Source organism: Numida meleagris, chromosome 5 (assembly GCF_002078875.1).
Source record: "Numida meleagris isolate 19003 breed g44 Domestic line chromosome 5, NumMel1.0, whole genome shotgun sequence".
Classification (NCBI taxonomy): domain Eukaryota; kingdom Metazoa; phylum Chordata; class Aves; order Galliformes; family Numididae; genus Numida; species Numida meleagris.
In genome coordinates this window covers 61,578,142-61,594,784 of record NC_034413.1, presented here as the reverse complement: position 1 = coordinate 61,594,784, position 16,643 = coordinate 61,578,142, and the positions used below count along the sequence as shown (strand labels likewise).

General features: G+C 39.3%; 1 protein-coding gene across 3 annotated transcripts in view; it reads left to right on the top strand.

Annotated features, from left to right (window-relative positions):
* Positions 1-16,643, top strand: part of MYLK (myosin light chain kinase) — a 191,305-nt gene that overhangs the window by 119,313 nt on the left and 55,349 nt on the right. For all 3 annotated transcript variants that reach the window (XM_021400604.1, XM_021400605.1, XM_021400606.1), the window contains 4 exons: positions 1,571-1,651; positions 2,011-2,906; positions 13,479-13,595; positions 15,203-15,292. In XM_021400604.1, the coding sequence (XP_021256279.1) occupies positions 1,571-1,651; positions 2,011-2,906; positions 13,479-13,595; positions 15,203-15,292 (1,184 nt within the window). The remainder of the gene's footprint in view (positions 1-1,570; positions 1,652-2,010; positions 2,907-13,478; positions 13,596-15,202; positions 15,293-16,643) is intronic.

Sequence of the window (16,643 nt, the reverse complement as noted above, 5' to 3'; positions counted from 1 at the left end):
TTTGTACTGGAATGTTCTCTCATCTTTCCTATTGAAGGATATTAGGATTATGGCTTTGAGGGCCATCAACAACAATTTCTAGTGTACGTAGTCTGAATTTTTTAGATGTTGAAAATGTTCCTATGACTTCTTGTTAAGATTTCAAGGTCAAATAAGGTGTACTTCTTCACTTTCCGGTTCAGTAACTTCAGCCAACCTCTGCTGTTTCTTCTTGGTGTTAAAGACTTTCTTTCCACACTGTGCTGATTCCTATTTCATTTTCTAAAGCAAAAGAGAGCAAGGGAAATCCATCTGAAAAGGCGATTGCACTAATTGCTGTTACAAAAGCAACTTTTTGCTGCATTTGTGTTAATGATGTTACCTGCTACATGACTCCGCTGCCAGTTGCAATTGAGTTGTTAGTCACCCAGACAGAACCATATCTAGGAATGTATTCCCATGTGCTATTTAAAAACACACCAGACAATACATTTATGGGAAACTAACAGAAAGATACTCCTGAGTCTGTGTTTTAAGCTTTTGGGCAAAGCTGACTTAAAGGTGTTTTAACCCAGCAAGAGCATTTTGAGAGAAGAATGGGGTTGGGGAAAAAGCTGCCTCTCTTTCCTTCCTCCTCCCAGATCACATGCTTTTTGTCCATGCCCAGGAAATGCTTTCAGCAACAAAATTTTTTTTGTTGTTTTCAAAAATCATCCGGGAGTTTGCAGTCCATTTGCAAGCTTAAACTGGGAAGGACAAAAGTGTTTTCATGTACGAAAGATATCTCTAGTCTTTAATCAATTTAAAGGAGTACATCTGGAGTTTTTAATAGTATTTTGGGGAAGCAGTGGCAGCAGTTACAGAACTGCTGCCTAGAGGAGTTAAAATTTGCTTTTGGCATCTCCAGTGTTAAGTGGAGAAGAGCTGTTTGGGACTGCAAAAATGATATAAAGCTGTGGGAGGAAGTGTGCAGAGGGGGTAGGGGGAGTGTTTTAATGAATTCTTTAATGGGAGCCCTTTTCAGAAGGCATCCGTGGTATTCCTCTGCAAAAGGAAGAATAAGTACTCAGCACCATATATGGTGACACTTTTATGTTTTTTAATATAAACATGCCCAGGCTGGAGCAATCCATGTAGATGGGATTTGCTGATTGGTTGTGCTGTGGGGGAGGGAAGGAAATGAGACCCTGCTTTTAATATCTTAACATTAGGAAACTTAAGAGCCTGGGCTTGAATAAATAAACATTAGGGAGAGTTGGAAAGATTTTCAACTTTGCAAAATAGCCCCTTCCTCTGCCTCAATTCCCCAGCATTTGTGTTTGTTTTCCTTTAGCATGTTTGTTCGCAGCTGTTTCATTCTGTAAATTGCTTTGATTTTTGTTCAGGGAGTATGCTGTTCCCAGTGTAGACAGCAACAGATTGGGAAAAGATATTTGAGGTAGCTTGTCTCTGAGTAAAAGGGGACCAGATCCACTCAGTCAACCACCACAATGCCACACTGGTCTTGAGCTGTTTTAGTCACTTAGCTAAGGAAAGTTACAGTTTTAGAGGGAGAAACCTCAGCTTTTGTGATTTTGCTTAATCATTCCAGAAACCAAGTGGGAGAATGCAGCTGCCAGGTGTCTCTGATGCTGCGAGAGAGTTCAGCTTCCAGAGCAGAAATGCTCAGAGAGTGAGTATTTTTCCCAGGGACTTGCATGGGTGGGTTCTATTTTTTGCTCCGTTAATTCTCTGCCCTTACAGACCCAGGCTGGCTGCTGTTCAACCTAATCCCCAAATGTGACCCAACAAATTGTTTTCATCATACAGGCTAAGCACATTTTACCAAGGCAGAGTAGAGAAGATCTTTTTTCTTTGTGCCCTTATATGGCTCCTGAAGTCATCATTGATGCAATAAACTAATGGAGTGTGCTTCTCTAATCAACCTCCCCTTCTATAAACACATTTTGTTCCTGCTCTGAGATTGTTCCCTGACATTTTTAAACCAGCCCCTTTCCTGGCTGTCTCTTTCCTTTCTTTTTCGGATCATAGTGGGAGGGAATCAGCCAGCTCTGGAGAGCGAAGAGATGGTGGAAATCATGGTGCACTAACATTTGGTAGAACAAGTGGCTTCAAAAAGAGCAGCAGTGAAACCAGAGCAGCTGAGGAAGAGCAGGAAGACGTCCGAGGCGTGCTGAAGAGGCGAGTGGAAACTCGGGAACACACAGAGGAGAGCCTGAGGCAGCAGGAAGCTGAGCAGCTTGATTTCCGTGACATTTTAGGCAAGAAAGTCAACACCAAAAGTTTTTCTGAGGAGGACCTGAAAGAAATCCCAGCCGAGCAAATGGACTTCCGAGCAAACCTGCAGCGGCAGGTCAAACCCAAGACCTTGTCAGAGGAGGAAAGGAAAGTTCATGCTCCTCAACAGGTGGACTTCCGCTCCGTGCTGGCCAAGAAAGGCACCCCAAAAACCCCATTGCCAGAGAAGGTTCCACCTCCTAAACCAGCTGTTACAGATTTCAGATCTGTGCTGGGCGCAAAGAAGAAGCCCCCTGCAGAGAATGGCAGCGCTAGCACCCCAGCACCAAATGCCCGCACCGGTTCTGAAGCACAGAATGCCACCCCCAATTCTGAAGCCCCTGCTCCCAAATCAGTAGTGAAAAAAGAAGAGAAGAATGACAGGAAATGTGAACATGGATGTGCAGTGGTGGATGGAGGAATAATTGGGAAAAAAGCTGAAAACAAACCAGCAGCAAGCAAACCAACACCTCCACCAAGCAAAGGAACAGCACCATCCTTTACAGAGAAGCTTCAGGATGCTAAAGTAGCAGATGGTGAAAAATTGGTCTTACAATGTCGAATTTCCTCTGATCCCCCTGCATCTGTCACCTGGAGTCTAGACAGCAAAGCCATCAAATCATCCAAGTCCATTGTCATCTCCCAAGAAGGTAAATTAATCGAATTACAAGCCAGCTGGGTGGCACTCTGTTATATCTGACTCATGATTAATAATATTTAGCTTGTTAAAGGTAACACAATACTTTATTTAAATCCTGTGCCAGTAACTGATTCCAGATGCAACTTTTATGTTATTTCACTGAAGTATACAAGGAACAGTATTGTTTGACGTTTCTTACAGATTTTCCTTTAACAGCCTGCAGATGTAATTCTTATAAAGTTGTACTTCTTGCATTTCTAAATGCTGTTTACATTGCTAACACTATTTGAGAAGCTGGTACATGACATTTATTTTAGTTAAACTTTAAGGATTTAGAACACCGGAAACAGAATAATATTATTGCTGCTTTACAAATTGTGATTTAATTCTTCTGTATGATTAATATTTGGGCTTTTATTGTATTAAGAAGCAAAGAGAGATTGTATTATAGAAGGAAATTACAACATCTTTGAATTATACACTCTGCATCAGATTTGAGAATTAATTTCCAGTGTATTTAATGCCCTGTCACAGAGCATTAAATACATACTTTTGTTGTCTTTAAAGACAATCAAGTACTTGCCCGCCATTGGCATGATGACTTTTAGCTAATCTCAGGACAGTACAGGGTTTGGTAAAAGTCCTCGGATAATACTTACTGTTGTCAAATTGAGTAACTTTTTATATGCCACATTCTGGATAACCAAACTCACTAGATTGTTTCTGTATGAGATTTAATATTGTATCTAGGCAAAATATTTTTTCCTTGGGACAAAAATAGGGGGGATAACTGACAATACAGAAAATCTTCATTACTTCATATATGTTTCATAAAACACATAGCGAATTATTTGGAGAATAACATTTTTCTGTACACTGTATTAACAAAGTTCACATTCACAGTAAGAATCATAGTTTGACACAGGGATCTATACTCATAATAGTGAGTCATTTTCAGTATTATTAAACGAGAATCAAATGAACATGCACAGTGGTTCACCACAACCAGTGCATCCATATACAGTGATCCAAGCACTGAAACATGAAGATTTCTTTAAGTGGGTACAGTCAGAAGAAGTATTGTATTCAAATAGAAGAAAAAAATAGTAATAGTATCTGAGTATTATATTAAGGAGATAAACTAAGAAGATGGGGAGAGGGAAATGATAACAGGTGCACTGTCTGAACATGCCTAAAGCAGCGTGAGAATTCTATTTGGGAGCACATGATGATTTTCACAAGAGGGGACCTACAGGAATATGGGTAATCTCATCTGTATGAGAAGAAGTTGACTGAAGGAAATGCCAGCCTTGTGAAAAGCACTGAAAGGATCAGAAAGGTGGGACACTACTTTTTCATCACCCTTACGCGGGAAAAAGCACAAATAGCAAGGTTTCAGGAGTTTTCCTGGAGTTGTTTAAAATGAAATTATGCATCTCAAAGTACACTAGATAGCCTCTCTATCAAAGAGAATCCAGTTGCTGGTTTATAAATGATAAATTTATCCCATGAGCTATGGGAGAGCCTCTTGGAATGTCAAATCTTTAGTCTTGTGGTAATGCAGAAAGTTGTTTTCTTGACTGAGAGAAGCTGAGTAGTTGACTGTTGCAATCCCCCAGCTCACATTCGCTTAATGAAATGGTACTGTGGTTGACCAGAGAGGTTATAGATTCTCCCTCCTTGGAGCTATTCAGAACTTGTCTAGACATGGTGCTGGGCAACCTCCTAGCTGGCTCTTCTTGAGCAGGGGGTTGCACCAGAAAATATCCAGGAGGGATGTCCAGAAAACATACACCTGCCTGGGCAGAGTACGTCGCATGTCCCACCCAATTGTCTAGGTTGGGTGACACTCTTGAATTATATAACATCACAGAGCTGGCACTTAGTCAGGATGTCCCACCTCAGCATGTTTTCCATTGAGGTGGAGTGAATGTCACTGATGGATGAGGAATCCATTGTTTCAGGACAGTTGTTTTTTTTTGCAGGGAACTTCCCAGTGGAGACTGTCCTTATGGTTTACCTGTATCATTACACTGTTATCATACTTAGGTAATCAGTATTGCCAGTACTTCCACACTGTGCTGTCTTTTGCACCTATTTGCCGGCACTCTTAGAAATAAATTCTGCGCATGGAAGTAAATGCTGTGGTTTTCTCCTTTAATGGAAAGAAATGGAATGAAGATTACAGCTATTTTGTTAACCTCATTACATGCTCTCTGGTACACAGAAGAGATGCATTGCATGATGGTCAATTTAGTTTTTTCCAGCTAGTACCTGCTAGTTTTGGCATTTGGAGAACATGTTGAAACTCTCCTGCTGTGAGAAGCTTTTGTGCCAACTGTTAAGTAACTAAATAGATATGCATGATACTTATAAGTAAGATCCAGTTTCCTTAGAAGTTAATTTTCTCTTTTCCCATAATTAGGAGCATATAAGTAGTTGAAGTAACTAAGGGAGAAGAGGGAATAAATAGAACTACAGACTAGAATTGTGAAATAACAACTTCAGGATGAATATCAGGAAATATAGCCTGATAGAGAAACTCTCCATATGGATTAGTCTCACAGGAAGTATTTGGAGCAGCTTTAAACATAAAGAGCAAGAATAAAACTAGATGTAGTACACAGCAACCCAGTGCCAATATTATGTCTTTTGCCAAAAGGCATGTTGGTCAGGCCTGCAGGTGTCATTGTCCTTCAGCAACAGTGCCTTTGGCCAACCCTGGAGCAGCATTTAATGGGCTCAGCAGATAATCCCCTACAGCATCCTCAGCTGAAAGAAGGTTGAGTCTCTGGAGAAAGAGGGAAAATTAGAGCAAATGGACCTAGCTGACACTAATGGGCTTAGATCATCCAAAGCTATTTTTTATTTCTTCTGTATGGTCCTGGTCCTGTTGTGTTCAACACCAAAATCCATTGTGAAAGTGGGAATATGTGTGCTCTTAGCTTTTTCACCAACAGTTTTCCTGCTGTGATGTTTCATGGTCACTACTAGCTCTCATATATGGAAAATGGCATAGTTATATTTTCCAGAGGAGAATCACAGATGAAGAATGGCTTATTCACGCTTAGTCAGTTCAGTGATTTCTTGGTAACAAATATATAGTTAATATAAATGCATGAAATCTGGTTTCAGAAACACACTCATTTGATAAAACAAGTGACATATTTGGCCAAGAAGGGCAGACTTAAAAATGTACTTGTGTAACAAGTTCACTAGATAGGCGAGCTAACTACTCCTTCTATGTATTAACTCACTGAAAGTAACTTTCCCTGGCATTTATTTCCAATCTGATACTAAGGCCCTTTACCTGTTAAAAACAGGGCTTGAATGGGCTCATGTTATATTCCCTGTCCAATACAGTTTAGCCATTAGTGAACAAGAAAAGGGGGGATGTTGGCCCCTCTTCTTTGCCATCAGAACCCAAAATTCAAACACCAGGCTTAGCATAATCACTGATTTTTAAGGTTTTCAGAGAATGAAAAAAAATACATTCTACTCCAAAAAAGTCTTTCATCTTCAAGCATACTATGTAGTTTTAGTTTTGTAATATAGTACTTAATTTAGAGTTTGCAGTATACGCAGTATTCCAGGATAAAATTTACACTAGCAATTAGAAATCAGAATCTAGGCAGCATAATACTGAATGTTACAATCACAACATATCTAAGAACAATCTAATTCCTTACATTTTACATTTCTCTTATTAATATTGCTTCATTTCCCTTCCAAATAATGAAAATCAGTACCTTTCAGTTCTCATTAGTTACCCCATTTCTTCTAATTTTTCCCCAATTAGTATACTGTAAGCTGATTGGCATGAGTGATTTGTTGCTTAAAGTATCTTTTTTTTTGTGAAAAAGTTGAGCTCTTGCACCATTTTTCTTTTACCAACTTGTCTGATCTGGTAGGAATTAAGTAAGATGATTTTATATTTTTCTTCTTTTAAATATTTGTCAGTGTGTTTATTCTGTTCCTGGGATAAGCACTAATGTTGTTGTTGTTGTTGTTGTTGTTTTTTGCCTGTGAAATCTCAAAATAAATGGTAAATGAGACAAACAAAGGAGCATACTCATAACTTGGAGCTTCATGCATATATATGGGCAGGTTAGATGGCATATGGTTAAGAGGTAGTTGTTTTTAATATGAGAGAATGCCTCTTTGTTTGAAGTTATGGAGAGGCTTTTTATTTGAAAAAAAAATAAAAAAGATTTTAAGAAGGCTGTAGCAAACACTACAGTAGAGTTAGACATATAAGGACAGAGCAGAACAACAAACTTCCTCACACGGTGAACTCCTTAGAGCAGAATCCATTTTGTTTTAGATTTGCGTAGTGCTTGGCAGATTAGTGTCCGGTGCCAGTGTCCTAATGTGTCTTTTGGATAGGAAAATCTGGACTGAAAATTTTTGCATGGTTAAAAAACTGATTTAGAACACAAAGGTGAAAGGGGTTTGGGAGCTGGCATTATTTCTAGACTAGAGATATGAGATGAACAATGAATATAAGTACAAACTGGCAAACTTTCTGTTTTGCTGCGTCACCTTTCTGTGCTTTTTTGGCTACGTTTGGTACCATGTGACTATATGAACTGAGGAAAAACTACTTGATAAAGGGGCGGGTGGCAGTAGTGGTGTAGCTTAGAAAATGCCCAGTTTGTACTGCTTTGTGTTAGATGCTGCAATTTTTTCTTTCTCAGTGTTCTGGCAGCATGAAGAGTTGGTAATCCTGTTAGCAGTAATGCCTTAACAACTTTCTCATGACTTAATATAGCTCTTTTCTTCCTATCAGTTGTTCTTGTCTATATCATTGTAACGAGGATCTGCCATGGCTTTTTGGATTTTTTAATTAGCGTTGAGCAAGGATTTGGTGTGCAATTAACACATTTCTATGTACTGCTGAAAGTAGTTGTAATCTGCAGCTCAAAAAGCTTCTTCATAAAGTTTAAGTCTAGGGCAGTTGTCTGAGCATCAGTTCTCATGCAGTTCCATGTTTGTCACGTGCCACAAAATTTCTCTCTGTACTCTAATTTTTGTCTGAAGCTTCCTTTTTGCAGGAAGGCATATAGTGTATATTGAAATATAGTGGAAGAGATGAATTGGCTATAATCTCTGGCAATTTATTGCAATGGCTAATTATTCTAAGTGTTTTGGTTTTTTATCTAGAAACAAAGAAATGTCTATTTACATATTTAAATTTACGTGTTTTCTGGTTCCAAATATTGCTTTCCTTTCCTTGCTAGGCTAAAGAGTCCATTTGTGCTTGATATAATGGCTTTGAATCTGTTATCAGGACACTTCTCCCAGTTTTGCCAAAGTCAAGCTCCTGCTAGCTTTCTCCCAGTAATGGACTTTGCCTAGAACTTGGAGGTTCATGGACTTTTGTTTAGTGATTTTGTATTGAATTTTAGTGCGTTTTGTTTTTGTCTTTTTAACGCTCCTTTTCATTGCTGAGTGTTGTTTTATTGCCCCATGAAGAAAACAAGGCAGGAAGACCATACCTCAGCATCAGCAAGATAGAGGTCATGTTCCTATTACTGTGTTTGCTGGACATCACTGGTCCACTTCCTGCTGCATAAGAGTGGAGCTCATGTTTGTTAATTCTGTGTTAAACATTTAAATATTCTGAAAATAGAGCATCCCTCGTTATTTGTCATTTCAGTGTCTTAAGCTGTGTTACTTATCATTTCACTGTCTTAAACCTAATTTTCTTTGAGTGAATAGGACTCAGATTAAAAATTTGAATGTTTATGAGGAGTACTCTGTTTTCTCTTTCTCTTTCCCATTTCCAACTGTCTTTTGACATCTGTAAGCTTTTTGACATTTAATGTAGATACAATTCTACATCACAGATTAAATATTGAATAACTTTGGTCCAAGAGTCTGATCACATAGGAAGTCCACCAGAAAGTGACGATCTCCTATGGTCAGCTTTCCCTGGCTTCTTTATTTTGACAGCTCTAACTCTACCTGTACCTGCAGGTAGTATATTAAGGTGTATATTAAAAAGAGTATGGCCAGCAGACCTAGGGAGGTGATCCTTCCCCTCTACTCTGCCCAGGTGAGGCCACATCTGGAGTACTGCAACCAGTTCTGTGCTCCCCACTTCAAAAAAGACAAGGAACTTCTAGAGAGAGTCCAGTGGAGGGCCACAAAGATGATTAGGGACCTGGAGCATCTCTCCTATGAGAGACCTGGGAGTGTTCAGCCTGGAGAAAAGACCAAAGTGGTATCTTACCAATGCTTGTAAGTATCTAATGGATGGGACTCAAGTGAATGGGGCAAGCTCTTTTCAACAGTCTTCAGTGATGGGAGAAAGGACAATGGGCATAAACTGGAACATGGGAAGTTATGTACAAACATGAGGAAAAACTTCCTTACTTTGAGAATGACAGAGCACTGGTACAGGCTGCTCAAGAAGTTGTTCAGTCTTCTTCACTGGAGATATTCAAAATCCACCTGGACACTTTCCTGGGTAACCTACTCTAGGGAACCTGCTTTAGCAGGGGGATTGGACTCGATGTTCTCCAGAGGTCCCTTCCAACCCCTACAATTCTGTGATTCTGTGAATGCTTTTAATATATTAAAATAGTATTAATTACTAGCAGAAACATGAGATAACACATATTTCAGTAATGACTCATTGCCCTTATACAGACATATTGCAGTTGTGTGTAATCTCATAAATAACAAAAACAGGTTTTTCACATAGTTAGAACTCCATCACTTAGCAATAATTACATTTTAACCCTTCTCTGAAAATCTTGTCAGTTTTTTCACTACTTTGCCTGCTGTTATTCTGACTGTAGTCAGTAGTTTCCAGGTGAACCCACTTGCCCTTTTTAAACATGACTGGGGCAGTCGCACATATTTGCACTTTCCTGCACTGTTAGTGCAGGATTTATTAGAAAATTAATGTATTAGAAAACTAAAAAACAATTAATTAGAAAATTAACACCAGTGAACCAAAGAGCTCTTCAATAGTTTTATTCTGACTCCTAGGCACAATTTATCATGGCCTAGTGTTTAATAATATTACTTAATACTCTACAGTCCTCTTTATCCTGTGGGATGCAAGTGAGAACGTCATAGTAACTTCAGTTTGTATCAGACAGGAGTCAGGAGTTAAGTTATCTAGATGCCAGAGCAGGGAATTAGATGCAGGAGCTGTTTTTTGTTGGTTTGTATATTTGTTTTATATCTCAAGTTCACTTTCTGCAGAGTATCATGGAAAGAATGCAGAAGCCTAGAGATATTTTAAACTGGTTTGTACTGTTTCCGAGCAAGTCAGAAAATCCTTTAATAGCTCTAAATGCAAGGGAAAGGCTTTAGGTATATAAACCAGAGTCTCCAGTAAGTTGTAAGCGTCTGTGGCTGTTAAGGTCTATCTAGAGCTGCATCAGTTCTGCTAACTGGAAGATCCAACCATTAGTGTTTGCTCTAATCTTGCACTTTGTGATAGTATTTTAAAGTCTGTCAGTGAGCTGTGTCCTAAAAAAAAAAAAGAAGAAGAAAAATAGAGGGACAGCAGGACAAAACTGATTGCAAATTCTTTTAGTTGTCTGGAATTTGTGAAGTGCCAGGATTCAGAATTCTAACTGGAGTAACTGGTCTGAGTTTTCTTACATTTATGAGAAAATAAGCTCATTTCAGGTCATAAATGGTTTTTGCAGAGGAAATACCAAATATTTCGTCAGAAGACATTTGGCCCTCCAGCCCCAGGAATCCACTGTGGCTCTAGATCATAGAACACAGGACTTCTGAGTAGTTTCCTATCCTTACTAGATCTCATCAAGTTTTGCCTATTTGTTGTTTTTCTTTTTTGTTGTTGGTGGTTGTGCTTTTGTGGTTTGTTTGTTTGTTCATTCGTTTCACTGTAGTTTTCTAAGAAAAGATTTCTACAGCCGTGTTCTCTGTCAGCCTCCCCTTGTTCTCCTGACCCAGACTGGCTAATATCTCTTTGGATCTTTGGCCAATTTCACACAAAGTTTGTGTAGTTCACAGCTTCACAAATCCTAGAAGCTAAATAAAGGAGAATAACCCAAATTATCTCGTGTCCCCTTCACCCCTCCACTGAAGGAAGAATGCTACCATTTCATCATGTGGTAGCAACATGCCAATAATCCCCCATGTACTTTATATGTGCTGTTTCCAGGTAGTTGCTGGGGAGTATGATGAAATGAAGGGAAATAGGATACAGATTATTGCTGTAGGGGGCTTGAAGTCAGGAGACAAAGGCAGCCCTTGAAAAATCAGGTTTCTTTCATTCTCCTATTTACTAAATGGCTTAATTCAAATTAAGGACAAATAAATATTCTTTTGGAGTGGGCAGGACTGATGTCATTTCATAAGCACTATCTTTTTAGTGGAGTAAGCCAAATGCAGCTTTGATCAGACCTTGCCACCTGGTCTGGCCAATACTGGGTTCTAATAGCGCAGCTAACAGAGTGCTAAATGCACATAGCAAGTAGAGGATCATCATGAGATTCTAGACTTTAGTGTAATTGTGGAGAATGACTTATTGTTAGGATGGGGACTTTCTGCTGTGTTTCTGCATCAGGAAGTGATTCTCATAAGACATTAAGTTATACTGCTGCAGCCTGCTGTATGGACAACAGTGCAACAATATGAATGCATATAGGTGGCCAGAGATCTCTGTCATACACGTGTCATTGCTTCATAGTCTCTGTTCTTTGTCAAGAGCATTTTTAGATTATAATATATGACCTTTTCTAAGCATATCTTACAGGTTTATGCAAATTCTTAGACTAAAAGTTATTTATCATTTCCCCTCCCATTTTCTCTAAGCAGAAGAGCCACCTGAATTTATATTTGCTAGATGCCTGCAAGAATACTTTTCTAATGTCTCTCCTCCATTTGGAACAGAGCTGCAGCTCGTGACATTTTTGGCTCAGCCTAACTCATGAAGATGAGTTGACTCAGTGAAGGCACGTGGCTTTTCTCTTCATGCTGTGGTTGGCTGAGCACAGCCCCTGTGAGTGAGGGGTCAGCGCTCCTGAGAGTTTTCACGTTGTTTCTCGGAGGAAATTGACATTATTTAGAGCTTCTTGATTTTGTGAAGAATGAGGAGGAGGGAAACATTCAATTTTTCCAACCCGTGTGTGTCTGGCAAAGCAAATTTATGGAGAACTGATAGAAAGTTTTTTTAAAAAAATTCTTTTGAATTGTAACATTCAGCTTTACAGTGAGAAAAAATCTGAGTACCAAAAGCACAATTGCCACATCAGAGCTGAGATCTAGTCTCCAAGAGGAGCCATCAGATTCCCAGTGTTTTTCTAATGCCATCTCCCACATTACAAGTGATAGATGTGACGGGGAGCCTGAGATCAGGCACTCTGGAAAGTAGAAGGTAGCCTCCAGTTAACAAAGAAAGAAAGGTGGAAAATGACAAGAGATGCTGGGAAATGTCTTTATGTCTCCAGACTCTTAGAAAAAGTCTAAGAAAGATTATCTTTACACTCCATCCATCAATTAGGAGAGACTGAGAAAGGTAAATGGAGGAAGAAGAAAAGGTACTACTGAGGCTGAAATAAGGGGAGGGTGGAGGCATTCTGAGCAAGAGAACAACAGTGTCTGAAGTGCACAGCATCTCAGGGTGTGTTTAAGGCACAGGCCAGGCTTTATAGCGAGGAAAGAGAAAGAAATACAACACTTAATTAGGAATATTTGGAAGCGAAAAGTGTTTTAAGTGGGGTTTTCTTTGGGAAACAAAGCACATAGTTGTTCCAAGCAGTGGAAGTGAATCTAAGGGATTAGGTGAACCACAGTTCTCCTTCCTTCTCCCCAACCAGTGGGAACATCTTCTGTTTTGGTTCACAGAGTTTTATGTTTTAAGAGGAAATGTATTTCCCTTGGGTCACACCAGACTCCCTTTGGTAACTACCAAGCTTATGTCGCATCCTGTTTCTACATACCCATTGAAGTCAGATTTTGCTTTTTTTGTTTCAAATGGAATGAGTTTGTTGCAGTGACAATTTTGATTGCTGATGTTGGACTTCTTAACAGATGCTTTACAGTATAAGATGATCATTCTTTGATGAATTCAAGCAGAACAAAATGGCTCTCAGTTCCACTTTTAATCTTGTCCAGCAAGCTAAGGTTCTACTTTCAAAGATGGATGCTTATGGCAGTGCTAGAGATAAGGCTGAATCAAAATATTACAGATGGACAGTTTATGGAAGTCCTCCTCTTTATACTTGCACTGCTAACATTTCTGAGAAATGACCAGCTAAGTGAGGAGTCCTTTTCCCTGCTATAAGACGAAGAACACTAGCAGATACTCTGCTCTGAGTCTTCTCTGCCGTTATCCATTAACCACTTTAGGGCTGCAGAGACAGATCTGAGAATCTTGGAGAACAGTGATATGTATCCATGTGGTTTTATTTTATTTCAGCATTAATAAAGTTCTGACTCTGATGTTAAATTATTAAGGTCAACACATCTTTTTCTATCAGTGAATATCAACTGTAGGAAAGGATTGGTTCATTTCATGCATTCTGTTCCTTTCTGTGAACTGATGCATCAAGATGTCTCTCTTATTTGGTCTCTCTTTCCTTTGTATTAGGGACACTGTGTTCACTAACCATAGAGAAGGTGATGCCTGAAGATGGGGGAGAATACAAATGCATAGCAGAGAATGCAGCGGGAAAAGCAGAATGTGCTTGCAAAGTGCTTGTGGAAGGTAAGTAGTTTCCTGCATAGAGGAAAATCCTCTTTAATTTCATCCTTCCTTCTCTCCCAGTACTAGCCTTTATGAACCACACACACAAAAAGTATCTCTGCCCACTTCTTCCCTCCAGTTCTCAGTCAATGCAGTAATTCAGTGTGTTCCGTAAAGGAGCATAAGCAGAGACGATACAGACCCAAGGACTCTGTTTGCTCTGTGCAATAATCTATATTTTCCTGCTGGTTGCTGTATTTCCACATGGATTTTAGACCTGGATTTGTTTCTGAGCTATGTGCATTCTTTAAAAGCATATAAGAATTCAGTGTGGAAGCCTGGCTACTAGTCTGTCTCTACTAATGACACATCTTCGTCTATGACTTCTCAATTCTTTGCATTGACTGAAATTCAGTTCTTTGTTTTTTCATATGAAATGGAGGAAACACAAATAAATTAACAGCTCAATCACTCTTGTATGCCAGGTCTTAGAAAACTGATAATTTGCTAACTGAGGAATGCTGCTGGATAGCCCGTGACTGGCAGAGGGAATGAATGGTTGTTATTTTTAAATTAGAATTGTGATCTAAAACAACAATTCAAATTGTTCTCTTCTACCCAATCTGCTGTCAGCTTCCCAGATGATGATTTTCAGACTCCAGAAATCATCTTTAATTTCATTATATCCATTTGTCCCCATGGACTGTCTGAGGAATATTTGGCTTTAATCATCAGAATAGTTCTGGGACAAGTCTGTAAAATCTTAAGTGTCTGGACTCAGACCTAGCACAGCCACCTTCTCTTAACTGTTTGCGAGGAGATTCTGTCTTTCTCTATTAACTTTTTAGAGAATACAGTTTTCACACTCTCGTACCTAGAGATAGATGACTGAAATGGGTGGTTCCATAAAGTCTATGCTATCTTTTCTCCAGTACCAAAATTTTAAACTGCTGTCCCCAAACAATCTGAAAGGTGAATATTTGAAAGCTGTAAGTTGATAGAGCTATTGCTGCAGTCAGAATCCTGAACTGGGATCTTTCTTCCAAAGAGAAATGTTGGGATCAAGCAATCTAACAAACGATGCTCATTAGAATTTGCAACATGAAATCCTCTACCTGGGATAACCTTAGTGTAAAAAAGGTTACATCTTCTACTTATGTGTCTATGTCATATGGGAACATAGGGGGGAATGCTGCTTTTCAAAGTGTGCTTGTCTATGTAGTTCATATAGATAATGGAATAGAAGAATGACATGGAAGACATTCGTTAGGGTGAAATAATGCTTTAAAGATGCCTTTGCTTCCCTATTTCCATGCCATGTCTAAAGCAACTTTATGCAAGTTGTACTTTGTTCTGTTGAGTCAAAATGGGCCCACTAGCCTTGATGGTTCCTCTTTTCTAGTTGTTCTCTCAGGTTCTCAGTGCAACCATTTCCACAGAGAGACTCTCCCTGTCTGCTCCCTCTTCATTTAGGAATGTGATGTTCTCCAGCAAGTTTGTGCTTGCTTGAAATAAAAATAAAGGCCAGTAATTTCCGACATTTCCAACAATTTCCAACATTAACCGACAGCTCTTTCATTATTGTTCTTTAAATAGAATTTATATTTTATTATTTGTTTTGATTGTAGCTGCCTCATCCACAAAGGCCGCAAAGCCTGCTGAGAAAAAGACCAAGAAACCTAAGACCACACTTCCCCCTGTGCTGTCAACAGAGAGTAGTAAGTGACAGAGATTTTAATTACTTTCTTTTCACTGGAAACAAAAGAGTGCTTTGGGATTTCACAGTCATACCCTCCTGTTTGCAGGCATAGTATTAGAAGCTTGTTCTGTTCCTTTGACCTCTGCACATGAGGCGTATAAAGTGTGCTTCTGTCATGTGGGGATTAGAAGTAAGATCTAAAACCGTGAGTTCAGACCAAGCCCACTCAGTTCTCAGTTTTCCATAATGATGCAATAAACTTATGACACAGATTTCTTTTTGGCTGCCTACCAAAGAGCACTGAAATTCTCAAGTGGTTTGCCTGCAGTCATATTGTATCCAGTGTAGACAATGTATTGTCTTACCACTGGTAGGTAAAGTATCTTTACTGAATCATCTTGTAACATGATCTTTTTTTAAAAAAAGAAATGTCTACTACTGCTTTTGAAATGAAGTGTCCACAGTACACAAATTTCTATCTCAGATGTCATGTGAGTTCCTAAAAAAGACATAAAGACAGAATTCTAATGGAAACATGAAATACTTAATCCAGCTGTGTCCTCCTCTCAAAAGAAAAGAAAAATAAAAGCTTATAATCTACATTTCCAGCATGGAACATTTTCAACTTTTTTTCAGCAGCAGTCAGGAATCAGTGCAATTTTGTATTGTTTGATGACCATGATAATAATTGTGCTTTTGGAATTGCTGTCTTATGTGTAACTATGCTCTGGGTTACAGCTGCTTCTTAATTGCTTGCTGAGTATTTCAACCTTTCCATTCTACTGGTCATTTAGGAGTGCGTGAAGGGTCACGCCAGCATGCTCGAAATGCTGTAAATTATAGGAATTAAAACAACCTTTTTTTTTTTTTTCTTAGACATGGAAGAAAGTTTAAAGTCATTCAAAGCTCCACAGGATAGTGTTTTGAATAGTGTTTAGTATGCACATGGATTTCACAGAACCCCAGAATGGTTGAGGTTAGAAGGGACCTCTGGGTTCATCTGGTCCAACTCCTGCTTAAGCAGGGACACTCAGAGCAGAATGCCCAGGACCATGCCTAGGGGGCTTTTGAAGCTCTCCAAGGAGGAGACTCTACAGCCTCTCTGGGCATCCTGTGTCAGTGCTCCGTCACCTGCCCAGCACAGAAGTGCTTCCTGATGGTCAGAGGGAACTTGCTGTTTTCCAGTTTGTGCCCCTTGCCTCTTGTCCTGTCCCTGTGCACCACTGATAAGAGCCTGACTTCAACTTCTTTGTACCTTCTCTTCAGCTATTTATAGACACTGATACAATCTCAGTCAGCCACTCCAGCCAGTTTCCTCTCATCCTCCCAGCAGTGTTACCAATTGCAGCTTCCCTGGGAGAAAGTGTGAG